This window comes from Physcomitrium patens, chromosome 1 (assembly GCF_059467195.1).
Source record: "Physcomitrium patens ecotype Gransden chromosome 1, ASM5946719v1, whole genome shotgun sequence".
Taxonomy (NCBI): domain Eukaryota; kingdom Viridiplantae; phylum Streptophyta; class Bryopsida; order Funariales; family Funariaceae; genus Physcomitrium; species Physcomitrium patens.
The window spans coordinates 3,319,930-3,335,440 of NC_143410.1; the positions used below are offsets into that span (position 1 = coordinate 3,319,930).

General features: G+C 39.1%; 1 protein-coding gene across 1 annotated transcript; it reads left to right on the forward strand.

Moving 5' to 3' along the window:
- Positions 1-4,010: 4,010 nt before the first annotated feature.
- LOC112286465 (V-type proton ATPase 16 kDa proteolipid subunit) lies at positions 4,011-5,808 on the forward strand. The gene is made up of 3 exons (XM_024528378.3): positions 4,011-4,216; positions 4,988-5,273; positions 5,473-5,808. Exons 1-3 carry the CDS (start codon positions 4,132-4,134, stop codon positions 5,603-5,605), a joined length of 504 nt encoding a protein of 167 aa, XP_024384146.1. The 5' UTR covers positions 4,011-4,131; the 3' UTR covers positions 5,606-5,808.
- The last annotated feature ends 9,703 nt before the right edge of the window (positions 5,809-15,511 follow it).

The following is a 15,511-nucleotide window of genomic DNA, read 5'->3' on the forward strand; positions in this document are numbered from 1 at the left end:
AAATTAATTTGATAATATCTTATAGAAAAGCTTCTTAAAAACTTCATAGATGTGGTTTCACCTTCATACATGTCTACATGTAATTGATAAGTTGAATACTTGGCCAACAAATTAGCCATGTGTTACACATATTGGTAGCTTGTGATACAAGCTAATCATATGGTATATATATATATATATATATAAGAAACTTGTCTTACAAGTTAAGACACATGTCTTACAAATTAAACACATATTAGTGATTTTATAGTACATCACTATCATCTTGTAACATGACTAAATGGTGAAAATATAATCAAAAATAAATTTCTAATTAATATCTAATTATCCTAATTCAATAATAATTCAAGATATTCAAATATGACTTTTATAAAAGCCTCTTAATTTATTTTATTATCTTAATAGCTAATATATTAAAAGTTGGTTAATAATTTTACCTTCTAGATTGTAGAAATTCTTTTATTGCCTTAGAAAGACCATAAATTAATACAATCAGGTTAGAAGAGGTAAATAATTAGCATGGTTGATATTAGATTTAAATTGAAGATAAATTTGGATTAAAAAATTCCTAAAACAGATTAGATTGATATTTGAAAATTGACCATTTGTAGGACACGGTCAAAATCAGACCTCTAGCCACTAAAACAACTATCTAATGCAAAATAAGGAGGCATTTAAAGATAAAAAATAAGAGTTAATGAGCTAACTTTAAGATAATTTCAAAGGTGTGAGGCTTATTTTGAAAGGATTTGGAATAACTTTGCAATTATTGTTGAAAGTCAAGGTTTGTATTGGCGATTTGGATTTTATGCAATACAATTGAAACTAGTATTCTTAGCTAGTTTGTACAATTGGTATTACATCTATAGTTCAAAATTTGATAATATTTGGTTGATTAGGTGTGCTAAGTGTGTTTAAAATTTTATATTAATCTAACAATGCAATTGAGAGATATCTAGATTTTGGTACAAGAGGGTATTAGAAGTTAGAAGTTTGGGATTGAGTAGGATTTCTACAATATCTAGAGATCTATTAATTGGATGAAGCTGAAATTTGGCATGGTCTTAGAAGAATTCAGTATCAAACTATACACCAATTTTGAATTGAAATTAACAATTGAATAAGGACAAATTACTACTGGAATATTTGCATCAATTTTTAAGTTGGCAACCAAGTGACATCGATGCGATTTTTGGGCTTTTTCTCACAATCTGTAAGTTGGATTGAGTTGAAAATTAATAAGATTTGGTGTAGATGTTGAAGCAATTCCAATCATTTCTATATCTTCACTCTCTGCTAATCTTGTTGCTTCTTATAGTGATAAATTGAGTAGATGCATAACAAACATTAACTTTTTCAATTGCTCTTGCATTTGTGCTATTGCACTCTTCATTTCAAAAACATTAACTTCTTCAATTGCTCTTGCATTTGTACTATTGCACCCTTCATTTCAATAAGTTCTATCATGATAATACTAGAAAAAAAAAATGTCTAATATTACTCAAGATGAGTGGAAGAAAATATTTGAAAATAAAAAAATTACTAAGAACAATATTAATTTAAAAGAAGGTAATTTTATATGGGATTTGGAAGGAGCTAGAGAACATCGAGCTGGAGTGGGAGAACAAGGTGGGAGAACAAGGTGCTGGTGCTCATGGGCGGGCTGAACTACTTCAGCAAAGGGATTCATCTGAACATGATCGAAGTCGCTAGTGACCCCGCTCAGGAGTCGTGGGAGAACATCAACTCGATCAACGACGTGGTGCAGCGGGTCCTGACCTGCAGCAAGCGCGTGACGGTGTCGGCCATGGTGGAGAATGGGGGAGCGGGAGGCGTCAAGTTTGCGATTGCGGCGGACTTGGTATGGGTGCACGGGAACGTGGTGGTACACCCGAGCTGTACGGGTCCGAGTACTGGACGCACTAGCCACCGAAATGAGTGGGTTGGGAAGTGGCGGGGCAGATGGTGAAGTCGACGGACCCGGTGTCGGCGTGGGAGGGCAGGAGAGTGGGGTTGATCGACGAGGTGGTGTCGCGTTCCAGTGTGGGATTCGTGGAAAGCGTGATGATGCGGGCGGAGAAGCTGGCGAGAGGGGGGACAGTGCGAGCGGAAGATCGCGGAGAAGCAGCGCCAGCTCCCGGATCTCCGAAGCCGGCCCCAGCAGCATCGCCACGACGAGCTGGTTCGGATGAAAGCGTGTTTTGTGTCGGACGCTATCAATAGGAAGCGGCGGGAGTTTGTGCAAAAGATGGCGGAGAACATGCCCTGCCATGCGGATCTCCATGCTATAAAGGCACCTGTTGACTGAGGGGTCGTGCACAGATCAAATCTGGGGGAGACTTGTCAGCAGGAGGAGCTTCGAACAATGATCTGATGAGCACATGCTTTTCGGGTGCGAACGATCACTGCAGTGTTGAAGATGTGAGGTGCAGGAACACGTGTAAATCTGTACTAGTGACGATCGCTGGTTGGCTAAGGCGTTGTCGATGTATATAAGCACTTGTTTACATCCCTTCCATTGGTTAGAAGCGGGCGTAGAAGTGGCGCTTGTGTGGAGTGCAATCTCATGAAGAGGAGCTGGAATAAGATAACAAGAACAGAATTGTTTAACTGTTTAGTCCACATTAGGTAGTCACCCACCAATCGCTCGTCTCCGACCTTGAATTGGGTATTGAATAACGTATAAGACAAAGGTGTAATGTACTGTAAGAGAAACTCTCTTAAACCACGATGAAATTACGATTGTCCTTTTTGGTGTATGGATACTGTTTTGGACCACAGCTTCTCACGTATTTCAAAACCGGCGCAACTTATGGATTGAATGCACAGGCTGATGTGGGTGTGAATGGTGATATGTTCTGAATGGATTGAGGCATTGGTTGTGTGATATGAATGAACACACATGGAAACAGATATCAAACTTCGCCAGTGCACATATAAAGACCAGAAACACATATCTTTTAAATGTTATTTAGTGATTTATTTCATTTGCAGAATGAGTGATTATGAGGGATTGTTATATTGTAGATTGATGGTTTTTAATAATTATTCATACTTAATCGGCAGAAAGCATAGGCTTTGAATAAGTTGAATAATTTAAATTTCAATTCCTTTATACTTTCATATTCTACAAGGTATGGACATTGATTTTATCCCCTTTTTTTTTGTTTTTCTTTGTTTTTGTTTTTGTTTTTTTGTTTGATTCAATATAAAATTTTTACCAATGTTCTTTAAAGATTTAATTTTATAAAATTTTAAAATTTATTGATTAAAAATAAATAATTAATTGAATCTTATTTTTTGAAATTTTATTTTATTTTTATTTTTATGTAAAAGAACCAATTGAGAATTTTTGTGATTATAATCCAGACAACAACCAAATAATAATAATAATAATCATAATAATAGATTTTTATATTTTTTTTTTCTGTTGTGTTGCTTAATGATATAAATTAGGTGAATAGAATGACCTAAACTTTCTCATGTATGTATACACATATATATATATATATATATATATAAATAAACAATCATCTTATCAAAATCTGATATTTAAAAGAAGTTGTTAAAAATCAAATACACTAACAGTATCCATGAAAACATAAAAAAAAAAAAAAAAAAAAAAAAAACATTGCAACAAAGAATTCCACCAAAGTAAATCTGAATATTAGAAATGTATGTCTGAAACATACATGAGCTCAGGTTTGCTCATGTGAAGGCTGGATGAGGAAACGAATGGAGCGCGACGGTCCTAACCAGTCAGTGACTAGTGAGTTACTAGTGACGGAGGGAATGGGGGCAGTACCGTCAGCCCGCACGTCCCAAATGCATGACCATCTATAAAACATCCATCCTCATGATCCATCGTTCATCCACATGACACTGGTCGCGTGATCACGGGGTGCCCTATCAGCGCGGGCACCGTTCTGGCCCCGCGGCCTCGCGGCCCCGTCGCCACTCCGGCTCCTCGTCCTCCTCCCGCATCGCCTTTGTGTGTTACTTGCAGCCCTCCTCGCTTGCTGGGATCCCCAGATCCGTCGCGTTACTCTTCGCAGCCCAGTGCCAATCTGCCACTGCGACTTTGGCCTGCGCGCTCTCTCTCTCTCTCTCTCACTCAACCTGCTAGACACCATGTCCACTGCTGCTGTGTTCAACGGGGATGAGGTCGCCCCCTTTTTTGGCTTCATTGGAGCTGCAGCTGCCCTCGTTTTCTCATGTATGCATTGGATTCGTTACTTTGGTTGCGATTGGGAGGATTATTTGATGTGGGTATTGTGAACATTTGGGGTCGGACTTGAGTCATGTGGGGAGATGTGCTTCTGGTGATCCCAGCAGCCTATGTTTCTGTATTTTAGGGCACTTAGGTTCAGGTGCGATGATTCGTAAGAGTTTGGGGAGTTGGGCAAGAAGGTCTGTGTCGCAGACTATAGGCCCGTAGGTTGCGAATTTTTTCCTACTCAAGCGTTCTCTTGTGGTGGTTGAGTTTTCAATTGTGATGCAAATGCCCGCAAAGGACTTATTCGAATTCTCTTATGAGTAGTACAGTTTCATGTGACTGCAATTTGCGGTGCTAGATGATTCGATTGGTATGAAGCCCCCGGCATTTGATTATTTTTGCAAGAAATTGTGCATGCTTTTGTAGTCTTGCTGAACATATCATTTCTTTTGGGGGTGGGATTTGTTGAGTTTTAATGGTTAAGCGAATGGAAGCATTGAGATGTGATGTTGTCGATGTATGGCTTGACTCGCATTGGATTGGCTGCACTAGCGGACTAGGTTTTGTGAAATTGAAATCCTAGGAACTAGGGCGAGGACTGGTGGTTTGTATTTGATCTTATTTGTGGAAATGGATTGTCTGCTGTAGCCCTTTCAAAATCTTGCAGATTCAAGCAGTGACGTTGAGGGCCTATCTTGTTGTTTTGAAGGACTTTGATCAGCTTGCTCGCTCTTTACCGATATGTTAACCCGAGGAGGTTTTTGAGCGCAGGCATGGGCGCTGCATATGGAACAGCCAAGAGTGGAGTGGGAGTGGCATCCATGGGTGTGATGCGGCCCGAGCTGGTGATGAAGTCGATCGTGCCAGTGGTCATGGCTGGAGTGTTGGGTATCTACGGGCTGATCATTGCCGTGATCATCAGCACGGGCATCAACCCGAAGTCGAAGGCTTACTACGTGTTTGACGGCTACGCGCATCTTTCTTCGGGATTGTCTTGCGGGTTGGCAGGACTGTCGGCAGGCATGGCCATCGGTATCGTTGGAGATGCTGGTGTGAGGTAGCGGACGAACCCTTGCAATGTGGTGATGTATGGGAATACGTAGTGAAGTTGGAAAGAGAGATGTAATCGGGATTGAAATGGATTCGCAGAGGGTTCACGGTGATGGACATGAGGTTTGAGGATGCAGAGTGAGTTATGGGAGGGTTTGGTGTGTTGTGGATGTGGTTGTTAACGTGGAGGATGGCATCGTTTGCAGGGCGAATGCTCAGCAGCCGAAGCTGTTCGTGGGGATGATCCTGATCCTCATTTTCGCTGAGGCGCTTGCCTTGTATGGACTGATCGTCGGCATTATCTTGTCTTCCCGTGCTGGACAATCGCGAGCCGACTAGAGTCGCACCAGGATGAGCTTACTGTTTTGTTTGTAACCTTGATGTGGCTAGTGTGAGATTACTCAGTCTGAGCTATGGTACGTGGAGTTTGTAGATGATGCTCCTTGCAGTGCAGCTGCATCACAAGTTATGAACGATTATTTAGATGTATACAGACTTATTGTTGTACACTGTTGATAAAGAATCGGATGTTTCAAGTTGAATTATTGAACATCTACTGCCGTTAATTAATCATATAATCTAACTGTAACGACCAGTAGAATTTTACGAAGTGAAGCAATAAGATCGAGAGATAAGAGAATATGTATACTAGGATTGGTTAGAATACTACGAAACTACGACTGTTTGGAACACTAGCTTTGAGCCCGGCCAGGAGAGAATTCGTGGGTTTGATGCAAGGCATCTAGTCGATAATGTGCAAGAGTTGGAGTTTTCAGACTGCATGTGGTTCATGTTGTTTCCGGCGTATTACCTGCTTCCAAGGGCCTGGTAATCATATCAATTTATGCTCTCCTTCCAATCCAGCTTGGGATAGTCGATGTGTTCCCCCATGGTTCTGTTGCTCACTTTCTGCGCGGATCGCAAGCTAAATATGTGACTCAATAGAACAGTTCCTACATCTCAAGGATGCTGCAAAACGCCGTGCTCACAACTTGCTTGGTGTCTCTATACTTAAAGTATGTACAGATCAGCTAGAACCTTTCAAATCGTCTATGTTCCCGACTTGTTTCCTCTCCGACACATCTACATCAACGCACCCTCATGCTCTCATGTTGCATTCAATTTCGGCATGCTCCTCCCTCGAAGTGAGACCATTGTAACGGTGCATTTTTATAGTCCGGTAGGGCTTGCGAATCTCAACATGCTCATTTACCCAGGTTTGAGGATCACCCCCAGCAGTATCTGATCAAAAGGGATGAATTAGGAGGGATGCTTTGTGTGCACCTCAAAAGTACAAAACGAGCTCATGACTTTATGAAACATTTGCAGTATGTCGTAGCTAGCCTTGGATATCACGACCCATCAAAGCCGTGCTGAGTGGGGACAAGTACTAGCAGCCAGCACAGTGAGGAGCAGAACTCGACCGCCATTTCTTCAGGTTTGGTAACCGAGGCTTCAGGGAAACTGAATTCCAAGTTTTGCAGTTTTTGTCCCATAATTTTGTCTCAATCTCAGTCACCAGCAGAAAATCCTGTTTCAGATTTCTTCCGCATGTTCTGTCCTGAAAAAATGTTTGGAGGAGCTCTATCCAAGCGCCGAAATGACGACCACAATGCTTATTGTAGAGCAGACGTGGCTTGAATGCTTTGAACAGAATACGACAACGCCCTTAGTTTAGTGATTCTTAATGGAGCATTTCAGGGACTTGGACAGGTTTAAGATGTTTGCAACCTCAATTGGTGGCAATATTGCTTTGCCAGTGTTGATTTTCTGTACAAACTTCACATTTCACAAATTTCACAAATTTCACAAGTTTATGACACAAATATTTGCATTCGAAACAATTTTTACATGAACTGAGCCTTGCAACACACTGATCTACATTTGGTGCAAGCATTGTGTATTTTTAGCTAAGCTTAACAAATTTGCTTGCATTGATATTAGAATTGTATCTCTTAAAAGTCGTAAACATTCAAAGTTATCCACTTTTTCTACTATACAACTTTGCATTTGATTCCATATTGAAAAAATTATATCAAAATAAAATGATCATTAAGCATTTTGTAAGAATGCAAAACACAATTTCTAATCAATGAATTGAAAAAAGAAAACAGAAGCATAGAAAAACAAAACTGGATCAAAAATTCATGTGAATTCATTTAATCATTAATTACTTCCTTTGACATTTGTTTTAACCTAGTATCTTTTGTAACAAAACATACATTACCTTACTACTGGTCATTTCTTTTCAGACTCGGGGGAATCATCTGCCGAACTATCTATGGAGACGTGGGCTTGAAAAATCCACGTATGTTCTGGAGAAGCAAAAAGACCATGCCCTGTACAAAACCATCGGGACGTAGGTATTCCTGGACCCAATCCAATTGTGGACCGAATCCAGTTATGGAGGCAGAAGCACTGGGCTGCGAGGAAAAGATATGTGTTCTACGTTGCCATTGACTCCTTGGCGGAAAAAGTTTAAAACATGAAGGATCTGCAGGAAGTTGGTGTTCTAAATTTTGAAGCTCTCAGGTAGTAAAAAAATCAGCAAGTCATTGTTTCCCAAGGTCGTGGAGGAGGTCACTCTATTACAACTGATGATTGACAAGGTTGGGTCGACATCCTTTTCTTAAAACTCATGTAGGTGGTAGTACACACAAAACAACAAGACCTGGATAGTCTTCAACTTGTAGCATACTGTGTAATCAACTGAATCCACCGATCAACATTCTTCCATTACAATTGGTACTGTTGTGTGGGATCCTTAAAGCCTCAGCAAATCCAGGACTCCAACTGCTGACTCTTGATGGTCAATGCTGCCAACGATCATAAGTGAACTAGCTGCCTTGTCTTGTGACCTGTAAGTGGTCCCAACAACAATCTAACCACCGGCAAACTCCATTGTTTCTGGAATGGCTATTTCAATATTCAAACTACTATTTCTTCTACATCATCTTTCTCTCCAGTAGGCGCATTTCAAGTTACCATGTTGAAACTCCAGTGACTACATTGCCGAATAACTGGTTGAACCTTCAGTTACCATATTAGAACATACCTTTTTAAGGAGAGAAGACATGAATTAATAAAACCTCCGGATCAGTACTTAAGAGTGAAAGAGCCTTGCCGACTTAGTTATTTCCATTTCTGTTCGGTGAGCTCAGTAATTTCCACTAACTGGCACACTCACGCTGAAGTGGCACAGCTGCTGCACAGAAATCTGGTGAAATCCCAAAAAATAGACCCTTAAAGTCGGTCTGAATACCGATAAGTGAACATTCGAAAGCGTCCTAGTCCACGAATGTCGGTTTTGCAGAAGCGCTGGGGAAACGATAAAATACGCACCTCTCTGTCGACACACTTGGAGGGACCTGAGGAGTGCTGGCTGACTTCGGCGGAGTTGCAGTGCTCACGCCAACTTTGCCATTCCTGGCAACAACCTCAGCTCACCATGGATTCCGTTCGATGTGTCCACGCGATCGGTAACTCCGCAAGCTTAACAGCTGGTTACCGGCGATTGAGCTATCTCACCAGCCCTGCGACCCCACCGTCGGTCGCAGGCTTCAGGCTCAACCATGCATACCTATCGTCTACCCTGCACTGCCACGAATCGGCTCCTCCGCACCAGCGAACGACGAAGGGTTTGCGCCCCTCTCCGATTCGCGGTGTGATGGCGCCTCAGTGGGAAGCGCCGAGTGCTGAAGACCTCACACCTTCTGTCTCGCTACCAGCTACGAAGCTGTGTTTTCTCCTGGTGTGCGATGGGTTGAACTCCATGGAGCAACGGGCTTACCTCAAGCTGCAAGAGCGCGGTCATGAGGTCTTGGTGCATATCTGGAGGGACGGGGTTGAACTCCATGGAGCAACGGGCTTACCTCAAGCTGCAAGAGCGCGGTCATGAGGTCTTGGTGCATATCTGGAGGGACGGCGAAACGATGATCGCCGATGTCCAACATATCCAACCCGACGTCATTCTGTGTCCATTTCTCCACGAAACGCATCCCCTCTGACATCAAGGTTCCATGTCTCGTCATCCATCCTGGAATTGAAGGCGATCGGAGTGTGTCGTCCATTGACTATTGCAATAGTCGCAGCCTATCGGTAGATTCATTCATCCACCTCGACACTCACTGGAACAGTAACTCCGTTCCTGATTCCAGGTATATGTAACAGTCTCCGTTTCTTGTAATACTCTCCTGTTTTATCAACGTATGTATGTATGTATGTATGTATATAATTACTTACATAATAGGAGTTACATAGATGTAGGTAAATTTGAGATTATCTTGTAGAGAAGTTTTATAGATGTGGATTTGACTTTATAAGTATTTGTGTATAACTTTTACATTGAAAATTTAATAAATAAGTCAGCTAAGTGTCACACTTGTTGATCACTTTCTTTATATGTTGGTTACTTATTGTACAAGTTGACTATATGGTGCACATGTTAAAAAAATTCCTTCCAAGTTAGAAATGTATTTTGCAAGTTAAATACATTCTAAATAACTTATAAAATGTTGTAATGTAATTTTTAGTCAGATAAAATGTAAAAAAGCCAATGTCAAGGACATGAATCTTGAAGAAAGAAATCCTTAATACATTCTTGTGTCATTGAAAAGAACTAGAAAGTCACTCAAAGATGATATAGTATTGAATTAGAATAATTATTGCTAAAAATAAGAAGACTAAAAAGTCTTAAAATAAGACTAAAGATTAGAAAGGCATTGACAAGAGTAAAAAAGGCTTCATTCTTACTTCCATATATACTCTTAATTAGGAACTATGTGGCAATGTCCTATATGACCTCTTGAACGTGTTGACTTTATAAGACACTTATCTTAATTTACAAGGTAAGTTTTTTATATATACATTACATAGTTAGCTTATTTTGCAAGCTACCAACACATGATTAACTTGTTGATTAAGTTTCTAACCGATCAATAAACTACAAGCACATGTAAAGTCAAAGTAACATCTATAAAGCTTCTAAGAAGCTTCTAGAAAATGTTATCAAATAATTTTTTTTTTTTTTACTTCCACTCAATCATATAAGTAAATATTAGAATAAATATGTATGTGTCACGGCCATAATCATGTAAGCTAATAATTACATATAGAAATAGGTAGAAGTAAGTAAAAGTAGATAAAAGTAGATAAAAGTAAGTTAATTCTATAATATTTAATATGGAAGCTTCCTAGAAACTTCCTAAATGCTACTTTGACTTCATAGGTGTCTTTAATTGACTTTTTGGATTAGAAACGTGGTCAACAAGTTGGCCATGTGCCACACATGTTGTTAGCTTGAAGATCAAGCTAACTATGTGGCCCACACGTAGAAAAACTTGCCTTGTAAGTCAAAGCATGTGTCCTACAAAGTCAACACATATTGGAGGTCCTATAGAACATCGCCACGTAGTCCCTAGTTAGATAGTATATATAGAGACAAGAGTGAAGGCTTCTTCATTCTTGTCAACTCCTTTCTTGCTTCTAGTCTAGTTTCAAGGGTCTTTAGTTTTCTTGTCTTTTGGCAATAGCCATTCCAGTTTCTTTTTCAATATATATACTTGTTTATTTATATTTTGTTACCTCTCTTTGAGTGAAGGCTCACTTGTTTTGTATTGTTTTTCATTGAGTTCTTGTCCTTAACAGATTGACAAGAGTATACCTACAATATCAGAGCTTTGTCTAATCTTGATTAAGAGTGGATTACCCCTTTATCTTGATAAGATATAAGCGTATTAGAAGTTACGGATTACCCTCTTCTAAACTGATATTGTCCTTAGTATTTTCTTTGTCCCCAAGTCCTCTCTTCTATTTGTCTTGAGCGATATTAGATATCTTCTCTCTTCTAAGTGTTATCATGGCAGAACTTCTTGAAATGAAGAGTGCAATGGCACAAATGCAAGAGCAATTGAGAGAGTTAATGCTTGCAATGCATCAACTCAATTTACCACCACAAGGAGCAACAAGATTGGCAGGAAGTGAAGATATAGAAATGGTTGGAGCTGCTTCAACATCTGTACCAAACCATGTACTTTCTCCTATGGTGGAACGCCCTTCAAATGTTAGAGAACCAAGAATTGCCCTACTCGAGAAGTTTGATGGCACTAGATCCAAGTTTCGAGGATTTATCAATCAAGTGCAACTTGTGATTGAACTTCAACCCCAAAGCTATCCAACTCCAGGATCACAAGTTAGATTCATTGGTACGCTTCTTTCAGGTTCAGGACTATCATGGTTTTCATCTTTTTTTGAACGACAAGATCCAATATTGGATAATCTAGAGGCTTTTTCGGCGGAATTTCCATCCATGTATGGAGAACATGATGCAATTCGTGTTGCAACCAATAAGATCCATATTTTACGACAAGGCAATCGATCAATAACGTTATATGCTTCACAATTTTGACAACTTGCAACTGATATCAAGTGGAATGATGCTGCACTTATTAGCCAATTTTTCTACGGATTACAATATGAGGTAAAAAAATTAATGCTCAACTTACCTGATCCTCAAACATTGAGTCAAGCAATTGACTTTGCTGTGAAGTGCGACAATCGCCTTTTTGAATTCCGATCTGAGAACCATACAAGTGGACTTTAACGTTACCATAATTCAATGGCAACACCAACATCTCTTCAACACATACATTCGGAAGTAGAGGATATGCAAATTGATGCAGTACGTTTCAAACCTCTTACTAAGCAAGAAAAAACTCGTTGTCGTCAAGAAGGATTATGTTTATATTGTAGAGAACCAAAGCACACTGCTCAGCATTGTCCAAAGAAACGACGCAATCACAAAATGAGGAGTATGGCTGTGAAAGAAGATAATATGTCAGAAAACGAGTTTGTCCAGCTACAATAGGGACCGTGCGGCTGGAACCTTGCACAACTTCTAGTAAAGGTCCTATTCTCTCCTCAAAGCCCTCTTCTTGTTTTACATTAAATGTTATTTTAGGACCTAAACATTACAGAGTCTCTGCCTTGTTAGATTCAGGAGCCTCAGCGTGTTTTTTAGATGAAGAATTTACTAAAAGACATAGCATATCTTTAGTAAAGAAAACTAAACCTGTTCATGTAGAAGTCAAAGATGGTCGTCCATTGTCTTCTGGAGATATTACTCACGAAATCCTTCCTCTAGAAGTAATAATCAATGGTCATAATAGTTTTGTAGTATTTAATATCATTAGATCTCCCTCTAATCCAGTCATTTTAGGTTTATCGTGGTTAGAAAAATATAACCCTCAAATAGACTAGATTTCTCGAACTCTCACTTTCTCTAAAAGTATAACTAACAGTGTAGTTAAGCAAGTAGAGAGTCATAAGTCCAGATCAATTAAACCCATATTTATAGGTGCAAAAGCTTTCTTGCATGCTGCTATGAAAGAATCACCATACATTATTTATGCTACATCCATTTCTACTCGTGAAAAGACTTCAAGTGGCATTCCAAGCCAATATGAAGAATTTCAAGATGTATTCGAAAAAAAGAATGCGGATATACTTTCGGAACATCGTCCCTATGATTGCTCAATTAACCTTCAAGAAGGAGTACAACTGCCATTCAGACCAATCTATAATTTATCACAAAATGAGTTGGCTGAACTCAAGGAGTATATTGAAGAAAATCTAGCCAAGAATTTCATACGCCATTCTAAATCTCCGGCAAGAGCTCCAATTCTATTTGTGAAGAAAAAAGATGGATCATTGCGGATGTGTGTTGATTATCGAGGACTCAACAAGATTACCATCAAAAATAGGTATCCACTACCTTTAATATCTGGGCTTCTTGATCAACTGAATCAAGCTAAGATCTATACAAAAATAGATCTTCGAGGAGCATACAATCTAGTACGCATCAAAGAAGGAGATGAATAGAAGACTGCGTTTCGAACTAGGTATGGACATTTTGAATACAATGTCATGCCTTTTGGACTTACAAATGTACCAGCAGCTTTTCAACATCTAATGAATGATGTTTTTCGAGAGTTTTTGGACGATTTTGTGGTATGTTATCTATACGACATCTTGATCTATTCTAAGAATCCAAAAGAACATGAACTTCATGTTCGTCATGTGTTACAAAAATTAAGAGATGCAGGACTCTATGCCAAGATAGAAAAGTGTGTATTCCACACTACTCAAGTCAATTTCTTAGGTTACATCATTTCAAATGATGGACTTATGATGGATCCTAAGAAAGTTCAAACTATTATAGACTGGAAGATCCCAAAAATGGTAAGAGATGTCCAATGCTTTTTGGGATTTACCAACTACTATCGGATCTTCATCAAAGACTTCTCTCGAGTTGCAGCTCCACTTACACGTTTTACTTGTAAAGACAAAGTCCAATGGAATCAAGAAGCAGAAGTTACTTTTGAATCTTTGAAGACAATGTTTATTTCTACACCAATCTTGTATCGTGTTGATTTTTCCAAAGCATTTTTTATGGAAATAGATGCATTGGACTTTGCTCTGGGTGCAGTTTTATCACAAATGGGAACAGATGACAAACTTCATCCAGTAGCCTTTCATTCAGGAAAATTTTCAGCAGAAGAAATCAATTATGAGATCCACGACAAAGAACTTCTTGCAATTATGGATTCTTTTCAAGAATGGCATCAGTATCTACAAGGCGCTTCTAGTCTAGTCATCGGGTATACGGATCACAAGAACCTCGAATATTTTATGTGAGCACGCGTATTAAATTATCGCCAAGCTCGTTGGAGCATGTCTTTATCAAGATTCGAGTTCATCATCACTTATCAGCCACGAAAACAACAAGGTTTGTCCGATGCCTTGTCTAGACGTTCTTATCTTGCACCAAAAGAAGGAGATGTAACTTTTGAGCAACAAAGAACAATTCTCTTGAAGCCAAAATAATTTCATCTTCGAGTAATAAAATCAACATTGACTGTTGATTTAACTTTCCTTAAGCAAGTCCAGTTAAGTATGTCTTCAGACCCTCTTGTTCATGATATCAAGAATAATTCTTCTAAATTTCATGATCCATCTAAATTTGAATTCAAGAACAACCTACTCTATTTCGAAGGATGCCTATATGTTCCAGAAGGAGAAGCTCGTTTACGTGTTCTTCAAGCTCGTCACGACTTCCTAGCAGCAGGACATTTTGGATATAATAAGACTTTGGAGCTGATATCTAGGGATTTTTGGTGGCCTCAAATGTGGAAGGCAGTTAAAGATTTTTTACAATCATATGAAGTTTGCTCAAGATCAAAAACTCCTCGTCATTGACTTTTTGGACTTCTTCAACCATTACCCATTCCAAAACAACCATGGTGTTTAGTTTCTATGGACTTCATCACGGATCTTCCAATCTCAGGTTCTTATGACTCTATATTCGTGATAGTAGATCGTTTTACCAAGATGGCACATTTTGTACCATGTACAAAATCTATCACAGGTGAAGAAACAGCTAAGTTCTTTCTTGATAATATCTATCGCTATTATGGATTACCCAAGGATATTATATCAGATATGGGAACTCAATTTGTATCAAGATTTTGGCGGACTCTTTTCAAGTTTCTTAAAGTGGATATAAAACTATCTTCGGCATTCCATCTTCAAACTGATGGATAAATAGAGCGTGTTAATCAATTTTTGGAGCAGTATTTAAGATGTATCATTAATTACCAACAAGATGATTGGACAATTCTTTTGCCATTGGCAGTGTTTGCTTACAATAACACGGTACACTCTTCTACAAAACAAACACCTTTCTTTGCTAATTATGGTTATCATCCACGACTTGATACTTTTGACTTTTCAAAAGTTGATAATCCTGCTGCGAAAGATTTGGCAATTTATTTATCAAAGCTACATGCAACGATGAAGGCGTAGTTAAAAGAGGCTCAAGAACAACAAAAGGCCAATGCGGATGTCTATCGAAAGGAACAACCATCATTTGTCTTGGGTAATAAGGTATGGCTACTTCGTCACAATATCAAGACCACTCGTCCTTGTGACAAGTTGGACTATGGAAGGCTCGGACCATTTTCTATTTCTGCACAAATCAATCCAGTTGCATATCATTTACATCTACTAGAGTCAATGAAAATCCATCCTGTATTCCACATGTCTCTTCTTGAACCATACAAGATAGTGGACATATCAAGAAGACGACAAGCTCCACCTCCTCCTATAGAAGTGGAGAATAATAAATAATTTGAAGTAGAAGAAGTCTTAGATTCAAGGCGACACCGAAATAAATTAGAATATCTTGTC